Source organism: Ptychodera flava, chromosome 1, assembly GCF_041260155.1.
Source record: "Ptychodera flava strain L36383 chromosome 1, AS_Pfla_20210202, whole genome shotgun sequence".
Lineage (NCBI taxonomy): Eukaryota > Metazoa > Hemichordata > Enteropneusta > Ptychoderidae > Ptychodera > Ptychodera flava.
Window position 1 is genome coordinate 16057843 of NC_091928.1, and position 12802 is coordinate 16070644.

The 12802-nt window shown below is 39.0% G+C and overlaps 1 protein-coding gene across 1 annotated transcript; it reads left to right on the forward strand.

Moving 5' to 3' along the window:
- Positions 1-283: 283 nt before the first annotated feature.
- LOC139131301 (macrophage mannose receptor 1-like) lies at positions 284-10969 on the forward strand. The gene is made up of 10 exons (XM_070697306.1): positions 284-392; positions 1384-1672; positions 2499-2569; positions 4153-4435; positions 4717-4787; positions 5610-5889; positions 7149-7219; positions 7732-8011; positions 9289-9359; positions 10794-10969. Exons 1-10 carry the CDS (start codon positions 290-292, stop codon positions 10952-10954), a joined length of 1680 nt encoding a protein of 559 aa, XP_070553407.1. The 5' UTR covers positions 284-289; the 3' UTR covers positions 10955-10969.
- Positions 10970-12802: the final 1833 nt, after the last annotated feature.

A 12802-nucleotide genomic window follows, 5' to 3' on the forward strand; every position in this document is an offset into this window, starting at 1 on the left:
AATTTTACCATAACCATAGACCCAGCTCCCAAGGTCTGTGCTGTCATGAACACCATCGACGGTCAAAAACTGTCTATTTTGTGCATAAAGGACAATGACAAACAAACAAAAGAATGTTTATATTATATGATTGACGTATTTCTGTTTACCGTGTCATAAAACTGACAGAAATTCATCCCTCGATTCTCTGCTGTATATTTAACTCTGATGAAGCACAACCGTAAATCATTCGATGGAAACCGCCTCTTTTTCGCTCATCGGTCACGATAAATACCGAGGAGGAGGACTGATGCGCCGCAGTGACTATACTTTGATACCACAGGGCAGTCACTTCATCATGGCGTGGTTCCGAATTCTAAGCGTTGTTGTCGTCTGTGGCACGATAGTCTCTGGTAAGTCAGGGAAGGGTTGTGAGGAAACGAAAAAAAATACGGAGGCAGTTTATATCACAATGACTGTGTCATACTCCTTTTAAGACAAGTTAATCGTTTTTAAAAAGGATTTACTAACGAATTTTCTGTTCTTCCGTCGAACATCATAGATCTTTAATGTTAATTTACAACTCAGCTGCGCAACATCAAAATTTTCATTTATTTTTATTCGTCGCAGTTTATGATGACACTGGTTTGAGAGAAGTTAAAGGAAGCACGTTTTTTTCTGACTTTTTGAAAGTATTTATGTATGTATGTATGTATGTATGTATGTATGTATGTATGTATGGATGGATGGATGGATGGATGGATGGATGGATGGATGGATGGATGGATGGATGGATGGATGGATGGATGGATGGATGGATGGATGGATGGATGGATGTATGTATGTATGTATGTATGTATGTATGTATGTATGTATGTATGTATGTATGTATGTATGCATGCATGCATGCATGCATGCATGCATGCATGTATGTATGTATGTATGTATGTATGTATGTATGTATGTATGTATGTATGTATGTATGTATGTCTGTCTGTCTGTCTGTCTGTCTGTCTGTATGTATGTATGTATGTATGTATGTATGTATGTATGTATGTATGTATGTATGTATGTATGTATGTATGTATGTATGTATGTATGTATGTATGTATGTATGTATGTATGGATGTATGTATGGATGGATGGATTATGTATGTATGTTCGCATATCTGAGTGTATGTAATTAACAGTGTGCTTGTATACGTTTGTATTTCAATGCAGTGATGGATGAATGTATCTTTCCATCGAGATCTTACATGTAGGCTTGACATGTTACTATTTGTGTAAGTTGTAAAGTTTTGCATACGTTTTGCCATTAATTAATGAGTATATCGTTTCAAATTTTTCATTAATGGAAATTGACAACAAATATCAAGTATGTTAACTTTATTTTTAATTTTTCAGTGAGTGGGCAGCAGGTGTTTAAAACAAAGCTGACTTACGAAGCCGCCAAGGCGTCCTGCGAATCGATGGGACTTCGTATGGCCGTCGACTTCAGTGCCGCCAAACACGATGCGTTGAAACATGCGGCGGACGAATCGGCCGGCTTTCAATTGATCAAAAGCGACTACTGGATAAATGGCCGCGTTGGATCTGACGACGTCGTCACCACGAACGAAGGACGCAGACTGATTAATTATCAGCAGTGGAACATTGGCGAACCTAGTGGGAACGGTGACTGCCTACAGCTCTGGTCAGTTCGCTTTTATAATGTTTCTGACGCACAGATTTGTGATGTCCAGTCCGCGGTGACTTGTCTTGTCCAAAGTAATAGATATGACATTTTGTACTCTTATTCATCAAGACTTCGTTTTCCCACTCTGAGCAAAGGAACAGCCGTCTGCTGCAGCATTTAATAAGCTTTAATGGCATCTGAGCATTTTTATAGCGTGACCTTAACAGAGAGTGACTTTAATTTCCTAGATGCAGATGTATCGCGTGCTTAAAAACTCGAACATAATCTGGAATATGGAAGTTAAAAATGATGCTTAAAGTATTACATTGATATATTCCAATGCGTCTATAAATTTACATGCCGCGTGGAAATTCGACTCACAATGCCTGTGACCCTGCCTTACAATGTTTAGAATTGTGTTTAAACTTGCGTAAAGTCAAACAAATTCAGAAAATTTTCGGGTTTCAAATTCGAGTTTTATCATTGTGAGAGTGGGGCATTTACCACTCTTGGAAAACGTAGAATTTTGACAGACTCTTCGTCGATTCGTAGGCAAGAAAAAAATTCAGGTTGAAAGGTTTCAAAAAAGGAATGTCGGGTTAGTAAAACATGTTTATTTATTTTTCGGACTCTTTTGTCAATCTCTCTCAATGTATCAATTACAGGAATTTCAGTTCAATTTCGTCATATTTCGTCACATGAATGTTCTCGCATGCAATATTGTAGGCTATTGTTCAAGTCCGATGTATCGTAATCTTGCTGATTATATCGCATAATGTATAAGTAAGGAAATCGCCAACGGTAAATGTGTTTTTATGCTTGTCTTTTTTCCCTTCACTCACAGGGGTTTAGCTGGACATAATTGGGATGATGACAATTGTGGTCACGAAAAGTACTACATTTGTGAACATGAAGGTGCGTAGAGAGAGAGAGAGAGAGAGAGAGAGAGAGAGAGAGAGAGAGAGAGAGAGAGAGAGAGAGAGAGAGAGAGAGAGAGAGAGAGAGAGAGAGAGAGAGAGCGCTGACGTGCTTTAAAATCCGATAATATTTGAATGCATGGAAGATTTATACTTAAGCCCACACATTTCCTCAACGAAACATCTGGGAAACCAGTCTCTTTTCTAATCAAAAATAAAAATTAGCGGGGGGATTGAACGTGTATTTTTTCATTAGACTTTCACAGATGAAAGACCAAAGATACATTTACATTTTATCACATGCACAAGCCAAGTTTGTCGTCTCCGAACAAAAAATACGGGATTTATTCTCTGGTCGTTCTACGTTACGACAACCCGCGTCTATGTCATCAATTTTGGTGAGTCGGACCTTTTTTTTGTCCATCTTCGGTGTGCTCGTAAATATGTGAACAAAAACATGGCGGCCGATGTTTCTCCCACGATCAAAAGTCATGTAATGAAATCAATATTTTCACAGACTATGACATTACTAATCCGAACAATGTAAACACAAGAGTGTGCCGCCTGTATATTCCGAAGAAATTACGTGAATAATTTGCGGAAACAACGAACTCGAAGCTGGTCGCGTATACCGTGGGTTCCGTGCGCATTGCAAACAGGGTCAGACGCGACGTTTACAGTGTTCGCGCCGTGGAGATTCAGTCAATATTTGTTCCCGAAAAATAGCGTATCTTCGTCTGTGATAAATTTCTAGGACTATGCTATCTTTGAAATAGAGTATAACTTTGCGGAAGGTAGCCTACGTGTATACCGAGAGCTGTCATTTGCTCCACACACGAACGAGCGTGAACACTAACGCACACGACGTACGACTGGAAATGATTGACAACTTGTGCACCGCGTACTGATATTATTCCTAAAGTAGTTCAAAAGTTAAACGCGGAATCGTCATGGAAAACTTATTTTATTTTGCAAAAAAAAATAACGAATTCTTGGCTTGTGCATGTGATAAGTATATTATTCCCTAATATTTTTCTTCGTTCAGCTCGGAAAATACTCGTGACGTAATGACCGTGTCACCACTCGTCTTCGACTCGTGGTGACACGGTCATTACGTCACTCGTATTTTCCTTCGCTGAACGAAGAAAAATATTAGGGAATAATATCTAATTACACTGATGTGTCAATAACACATTTGCGCAGTTGTGCCACCGGCAATGAAAATTCATTGCAATTCTGTACATGAAAACCAACACCATTGGTAGCCTGCACACCAATCACGTGCCCAACCAGTCGATACACTGCAAGACTTCTTGTAAATGCGTACTCTTCTTGGAAAATAACTCATTTTTGGTTGATTTGCATACTCAACAGCAATAATAAACTTTACATGAATGAATATTTGTTTAGAAAATTGTGCAAAATGCTGAAATTAGTCGTTTTGCGGTTTTTCCCATACCGCGTCATATAAATCACGCACGCGAAGTTTTTACACTTGTTATTCTACTGTGGTCCATAAATTCTGCTATTTTGACGATAAATGATTCGATTTGAACAAAATTGTTTATTTTTCACATGTAGCGGCTGACGACTACATCGTGTTCGCCGACGACGAATCGCAGGAGGACGCTAGGAAAGAGTGCAATCAATACGGTTTGGTGTTAGCCAAAGACACCAGCAACAAAGTCCACAATGCTATCCTCAACGTCGTCCGCAACAGCGAAGCCAATGGCGGAGATGTGTGGATCGATGGCAGGCGTGGATCCGACGACATCGTGGAAACGAGTGACGGCGATCGACTAACCAAGTATCATCCTTGGGCAGCGGGTGAACCAACCGGAAATGACGTATGTCTGCAACTCTGGTGCGTACAACTTTTATGTTTATACTTTTTGAATATTTTCCTATAGCTCACGATTTCCATTTATCTGTGATTAAGGTATCTGAATGTGCCGCGGGGACAATATTCCGTCTATCAAACTTTTTAAATACTCTATTAAGTCTAACGCTTTTGGACTCTCATTTTAAAACTCATGGAGTAACTAACGTTTTCACCGGCTTTAATTTCGATAAACGTTTTCTTCATTATTTACCGTCTTCACTATCTGAAGTCTTTCAACGCTATTTTGTTTAATTTTGTGACAGGAGTTCAAGAGATTACGATTGGGATGATGATTCCTGCAACAACAAAGATTCCTTCGTGTGTCAGCAACCAGGTTAGAACAAATACACCTCTACGCCGTCAGAATTCGAAATCAAGTCGATGCCAATTGGGAAATGTACTCTAGAAAGGGAACATGGTACCATTGGCCAACAAAACCGATGTCACTTTTCTAGTTTTGTGCAAACCTGTGTGGAGAACGAAAGTTAGAAATGTGACTGCCAATCAGCCATGGTCCCGCTCTGACAAACTCAAGCTTGCCTTTTATGATAACAAAAAGTAACATCATTTTGTTGGCAAACTTGCCAAGCCGAAAATGAAACAACTTGAAAATCATAGAGGAATATGTAATATTTAGCCATGCACGAAAGAAAACAATATTGAAACTACATTTATAAGAAACAATGATGTACATGTGTAAGTTTAGGTTTTATTACTTGTTATGACTTCCTTTTACCGATTTGTGTAATGTCTTACAAGCATTTCTGATTATCATTTTTTGCTTTCATGGGCGCTATATAGATAAGGATAATGATGATGATTTGTCTCTTTTGTTTGTTTGTTTGTTGTTGTTGTTGTTGTTGTTGTTTGTGGTGGTGGTGCGTTCGATTCTGACAGTGATCAAAAATAGTATATTTGTATATGTAACTTGTAAGTTTTTAAAGGTATACAGTCACCTGTAATCTAAATATGCCCATATATGGTCAAAGGGGCGTTCCTTGGTATTCAAAATGCCCATGTGAGGGCGCTTTTTTTAAAAGCAGCCACCCGCTTAAAATCTATGATTGGTTAGATTTTCTCTTTCCATGGTAACTGTGGCAAAATTGGAACAGGTGACAGCATACCTTTAATATTTATGTTTTTCATGTTCATTTAGAAAAGAGACTAACGGTGTACATCGATCAACAATCCCATGATGACGCTTTGGCCACCTGCGTGGGTGTCGGAATGGTTCTGGCGAAAGACGACAGCGATGAAAAGCATCAAACACTCATCGACGCCATCAAAGACAGCCCTGCCGACGGCAAGGACGTGTGGATCGACGGCATCCGTGGCTCTGACAACATCGTTGTGACCACTGACGGACAGAGAATGACGGATTACCATCCATGGGCGTGGCTGGAACCATTGAGGAATGGTGTATGCATACAGCTATGGTAAGCATCATCATCATTTTTTTTTGGGTAAAATGCGCCAGGGACAAAAATTAGAACTCGGAAACTTCTACAATATTGTTTTGGTCTACTACGTATGGGGCTGATTTTAAAGCCAGTCGTCAAAAATAAAGATTTCACCGGCTTATTTTTGTGCAAATCGAAATTTTAATTTTCCTTCATAGAGTTGACACAGGGATAGCGACCAAATTGAATTTCAATGGACGGTAAATATTGAGTATTTCGTCTTTTCTTGTACCAAATTTGCACGCTGGCCCCTTATATCTTCTTTTTTGGAAAGTTTGAGAAAAAGTTTAAGTTTTTTTAATTTCGAAGAGCGTACTACCTTAACTGTAAAAGAACAACTTTGGGCAATGGAGTCTATGGTTTTCTTTCCAATCCCAAATGGGATGGACTTAATAATTTCCCTACAGTATCTCTGGCTTGTTTCCCAATTATTCTGTCAAAAGTGAAGTAGACCTAAAAATTAAAAATATGTTTGCATTTGTGGATAAAAATCACAAAACCTGTGCTCTTCAAGCAAAAACAAGAAAACATTCCTTTCTCATCTCAGCATATGTCGATCTTGACTAGAAGCTTCAACTTTTTAACATGTTTCCTCGAAAAAGTTAAACATTTTAAAAATGAAAGAGCACTACGCATGGTCACAGTGTAAGCGTGTATCGGATCATACATAAACGCCCTGTACAGCTGTTAACGGTGAACTTAATGTCGTCAATTGCTGAGTGTAGGAAGTTATCATCCAAACATTCATGTGTGGTTGTTTCCACATTGGTCGCTGAATCTCATCAAACAAACAAACAAACAAACAAACAAACGAGAGAGAGAGAGAGAGAGAGAGAGAGAGAGAGAGGAGAGAGAGAGGCAGAGAGAGAGGAGAGACCGAGAGAGAGAGAGAGAGAGAGAGAGAGAGAGAGAGAGAGAGAGAGAGAGAGAGAGGGCTGGATAAATGGATAGATTGATGGATGGATAGCCTGATAGATGGATGGCTAGATAGATTGATGGATGGATGGACGGACTGATTGATGGCCTTATGGATGGATATATGTTTTTTAACAATTAAATTGAATCATCACTTGATAAACTGCAAATAAAGCTTCAAATTTTAGTTCCCGCCCCTAGAAAAATCTACATATATAACAAGTACGCCCTCTATAGTATTATTAGCACAATTGTAGCTCTTGCTATGTGCAAATCTATACATTATTTTCCCATGAAACTCAATGCTATTTCACCATCAGGGATTGGCGAGACTATGACTGGGACGATGATAGCTGCCTTAATACAGACCCCTTCATCTGCGAGCCGGCAGGTACGAACCAAGGAAACTTTTGGTCGATTGATCGAGACACGTTAAATACTTTACGTTTTCTTTATATTCTTCTTTAAAATTGGGAAAAAAACTAAGTCCCCATACATGTATCGCCAAACTAAGTCGCCATATATGTATTTTTGGGTCTGTTTAAGACGACGTGCGACGTCAACGATTTCCGAAAAAGATAGTGCGCATGCGTAGTATTTTCTTCTGGCTCAGATCAGTCGGTTTATGTTTCGGCAGGTTCTGTCGGTTGTCAAACTATCAACTGTTTTTAGCCAAGAGAACACATTTTTTCAAGCGAATATCATAGGTGGCGTTTGTGTAATATTTCGGATTCGAGCAGCACGTCGCACCGTATCATTCGGTCAGTATCATAAGTTTCCGAAAAATAACACGGGAAAGATTTTTATTTCAATTAAAAACGTTAGATACACAGTTATGCTGTCACGATTCGCTTTTGTAGACAAAGCAGTTACCATATTTCTTTGTTTCCGTCACTCGCACAGCTCAGAAGCTCACCGTCTTCGACGTGCCGAAGACACGCGATCAAGCCATTGAAGCCTGCAAAGCCCTCGGGATGGTTCTAGCGAAAGACGACAGCGATGCAAAGCATCAAATCCTGGTCGACGCGGTCGAAGCGAGTACTGCCGATGGCGGCGATGTCTGGATCGACGGCAACCGTGGATCTGATAATATCGTCACCACCAGCGACGGAGAGAGACTCACCGACCATCACCCATGGTCGTGGCTAGAACCCTCGGGAAACGGAAAATGTATACAGCTATGGTAAGCTTGAGAGTGCTGCAATGTTAGTCAGTCGTTCATGAACGACATGGGACAAAATCACTCTATTTTGACCTTTTGTGATATCAAGAAAGCACGTAATACTTGCATAAAGTCACTCAGTGTACAGAATGACTACGGTACATAACTGCAGCAGTGTCAAAAAATGCCCGTTTGCTGAGTGCAAACGAACGATTTCTTTTGTGTCCTCCAGACAAAATTGATTTTTCATATTCCAACCAACCTGCTTTCCTGTTACAAATAATCATTGCTACAATGTAAGGGAAAGCTGCTGCCCTTATTCATATGAAAGGCACCAAAAGCTTATTGCATTAGGTCCCCATTTTATGTCCATCCATGCATGGTGACACTTGTGCACGGAACTTGATATTTTGGTACACTGCCGTAAAGTGTTTCACTGAATGTTTAAACCTGTCTGGCTGCAAGCAGAGTTGAGGTTGTGCAGCATTTCAGCATGTTTCAAGAAATCAAACAACAAAACAACTCTTCATAAAAAGAAATGAAAAAAGTTAAAAAAAAAATAAGAGCGATTTTGACCCTTTAACATACCTAGCATTGTCAAGATGGATGTCATTCACAAAGTTGGCGTTGACAATTTGTTAATTTTTAAGCCTTTCCTCCATCTTCCGTGATATTAAAAAAGAACTGAACAAGTAAAAATCAACCTCAACACGGACAAAACACCCCTTAACTTGAACAAAAAGAAACATAAAAACTGCTTCCCTGCTCTCTGACGACTGCTTTGCAACATGAGTCATCGGAAAGAACGTATTTTTTCTCCATGAAACAACATGGCTGTCTTTTATTGACAAACCACAGACCTTGCTGTAAATGGTGCTAGTTAAAGCTCCATTCGCTGTAACTTACGGTGCTTTTCCAACTTGTTCTCTTCTCGAAAGCCAATTTTCAACTTGCCAACACTGCTTTAATACATATTTAATTTCCAACATTTTTTTTGTTGACTACTGAATTCTACATGATATATACCACGAAATTCATTTGCCAACAATATCACCGTACAGAATACATTGTGTCAGAAGGATAGGTGAACAGTTACAGCCATTCGCTCTTCAAAGATTCAACGCTATTTTACTAAGGGGTACACATTACAATGGGGAAGAGTTGGCAATGAACATGACAATGACTTGAAACAGATAAAAGACCGCAGGGCTAGAATAATGATTGCTGAAAAGAAGCCAAATCTCGGAAAGCCTACAAATTGCATCATTCTCTTCATTTTGACGATTCCTTCCTTACAGGGCTGCTAGGAGCTATGATTGGGATGATGACGACTGTGGTAAAACGGATGCATTCATTTGTGAGCCAGCAGGTACGTACAAAGAAAGCAGTATACTATACCATATCCTTACATTGCATGATTTGTTTTCATTAATATTATGTTGTACTTAGCTCCAGTGTCACACACTGTCCGTAGAATCATTTTTTTACAAAACAGATGTGTGCGCTAATCGTTTCAATTCAATGTACATTATCTGTATTTATACAAAATTGCCAAAACTGTACGAAAGGCGTCTGTTAAAGCTTTAAACACCTACAATTACTTCATACCAAGATGCGAATAAAAAAAATCATCAGACTATAAGTGGAAGTCACGTTAAAGGTCAGGGGGATATGTTTGAGGTCTTACATGTATCAGACGTCATGTCCAGAGAGCGTAAATAATAGAAGTATCGAGCTTTTCGTCTCGCTGTCACCGTGTGATATCTCCATTATGCCATTTTGGCTTTGATGGCATACGGTCGATTCTGAAAGTTTAATTTTCTTATTATGAATACTTGTGGTTCAAGAAATGTACTTCAAGTTTTATTCGTTCGTGTCCATTTGGTTATTCGCTAATCAACAGCGCCATGAGGCAGCCACAAACAGATGAGAAAATGGGAACATAAGAGCCAGAAAAGATAATTAAAGCCCCGATAGCTTCGAATGTGTAATAATCCGATCTCAAAATATCGTCAGCTTTCCAAGAGTTTTCTTTGAATAAGACCCAGACAAAGTGTGTAGCACTGTCATAAGTGTCGAAAGTGGAATGTAAATTCAAACGTTTTAACATCAATTTAGATGTCCCGCCATTTTCAAAAAATTAATCATGATGACAGAGAAAATAAAGATTACAACAACAAAATGTTGGCCATCCTGTGTTGTGCATTCAAGTAATGACATCATGATAGTTTCCTTTATAATCACGATGTGTATGTGCAGGAAATACTGAATTTTTTGTACTTTTCTGTTGGACGCCATTTTATGAGTGCGGCACCCGTTTATTATTTAACCTGTTAATACGCGTGGGCATGGTCCAAATCAGTGAGCATTGATACTTCCATACAAGTCCTTTAGTTAGCACTTTTACACGAACCAACTTTGGTTTGAAAATAAAATCATGATAATAATGCATAAAATTCGCAGCTACTTAGGCTTTGAGCGTTGTATCTAGAAACATTGAAATAAAAAATGAAAACGACCGAACATACAAAGTCAAACCGACAGTAAACAATGACAACAACAAGAAACCGAGTCTTTTTGAAAGTTCACCAGGATAATTTAAACAATTATATTTTCGTGACATCCCCTCTACAGCAAGGAACATGTCACTGAGATCAATGTCAGGGAGAGTGCCAAGGTCAACACGAACCATATAAACCTGTACAAACAGTAGAATCTGAAGAAGAAAGGGCATTTACGCATGCACTGTCAAATAACTTTCATTTTTTTCTTTGCATAATAACTTTGCGCACCAATACAACAGAAGTTGAGCCAACGGAACCTCCACCGACAGAAGCGCCGCCAACGGAGGCCCCACCAACGGAAGCGCCGCCAACGGAGGCCCCACCGACAGAGGCCCCGCCAACAGAAGCCCCACCGACAGAAGCCCCGCCACCCGGTGAGAGACTTCTGTATGATCACTAGGCACTCAATTCAACCAAATGCTTGTCGATAAATCATATTTGAAAGCTTACATTTCTTTATAGATCTTTGTGAGAATAGATCATTTGTCCAGATACAATGCCATATCGGCCTTAAGGTAGTATGCACCTCGAAAGTGAAAGACTTAAACTTTTTCTCTAACTTCCTTAATTAATCTTTCAATCATCTCTTTCGAAATCAAGAATAAAAATAAGGGGTCACCGTGCAAATTTGGTACTAGAGAAACAAATTACCCAAGATTACCGATATTGGAAATTCAAAATGGCCGCCATCCCTGTGTTAACTCTATGGAGAAAATAAAAATTTTCGAATTTCGAAAAACTAAGCCGGTGTGAAAGTTTACTTTCCCAAAAAGCTTTAAAATGAACCCCCACATGTGGTTATATCAGAAGAGAATTGTAAAAGTTTGAGAGTCCGAATGTCTGTCCCCGAGGTGCGTTCTACCTTAATACACAATTCGTATTGGGTTTGTATCTTCGTACATCACTGAGTCCTACAATAAAGATTTCTTTGATCATAATCAACATGTTATATCACCCACAGCTAAATTTGTGTACGATTCTCAAAAATGCTTATAAAGGCATCGCAACAAAATTGTATGAAATAGGCGACTTTATTATAACACTTGAGTACGAAAATTTAATTGCGCACACATACATGTTGTTTTAGCAAGCTGGCCACTGCGTATTTTAACATAATTTTAAGGCAAAAAAGAAGCTATATTTTACACACACAACAAAGATATTGAAAAATACTTGAAGGATTACATTAACGGAACCTCACTGTGTCTAAAAACACTGATGAATTTATTTTTTGCTTTAATTTTCTCGCTTTTTCCTCTGTCTTTTATGCTCTTCAAACTGAACAGAAGATGCAAGTGAGTATCGTCTTTGAAATGCTGGATAGAATTAATTTTACTTTCTGTCTAGTAAAGTTAAGCAAGATGGCGGAGACATGTTATCTCGAAGTTCTACATTATGTTCATGGAACTAGTTCAAAGGGTAACTCCGCTCCCATGGATCTACCATTATTTAAAACAGACGAGCAAATACTGCAACGGGAAGTGTCCTGCGCACAGCAACGACTCATCCTCTGTGTCGATGGTAACCATCTTCCCGACAAAATTCAAGTCAATACTGAATTGTTCACTCACTGAAAGTTTGTAATTCAGTCAACAACCAATATGCTTGTTCTGTTATTCGAGAATTGATTCCATCGGGGTATCCTTATGAGTTCAAAAGACGCAGTACAAAAAGTCATGTTTTGTTCCTTTTAAAAATAGTATATTCTACTGTTGAACAACACACGACGAAACTCTAATAATCTTCATATCTTTTATTTGTATTCAGCGACTAATATTCCAACCTTAGCACGTAAGTATGAATAGTGATATGCATCGCACATATTTTTTACTTTACATTGCCTCGGAAGGGTAGTGCTAGCATGTCAAAAATGCTTATGTTTGTTGTTATCGTTGTTACTCCTGCTGTTGCTATCTCTTGGCAAATGAAAAAGCTTCTCTCGTTTACGCATGTCTGATATTTTTAAGACCACTCTAGCGTTTGATTGTGACGATTCTGTAATCGATGTTCCATCGGACGGTGAACTTCGCAAATGTTCGGCAAGGAACGAGTCGGTAAAAGTATTGGTGTCCTCAACAAATTACTCTGCCACAGGGAAGATTCGATAGTCAATGTTCTATACTGTGATGCAGTTAAAGGTATACAGGTACTTGTATTCTAAATATGCCCATATATGGTCAAAGGGGCGTTCCTTGGTATTCAAAATGCCCATGTGAGGGCGCTGTTTTTACAAAGTGGCCACCTGCTT

What these genes read in the sequence shown, in the direction of transcription:
- LOC139131301 (XM_070697306.1), top strand. Translation starts at nt 290, where the DNA reads ATGCGCCGCAGTGACTATACTTTGATACCACAGGGCAGTCACTTCATC. An exon ending in CTGTGGCACGATAGTCTCTG is followed by an intron (nt 393 to 1,383) that starts GTAAGTCAGGGA and finishes TTAATTTTTCAG; the next exon opens with TGAGTGGGCAGCAGGTGTTT. An exon ending in GGTGACTGCCTACAGCTCTG is followed by an intron (nt 1,673 to 2,498) that starts GTCAGTTCGCTT and finishes CTTCACTCACAG; the next exon opens with GGGTTTAGCTGGACATAATT.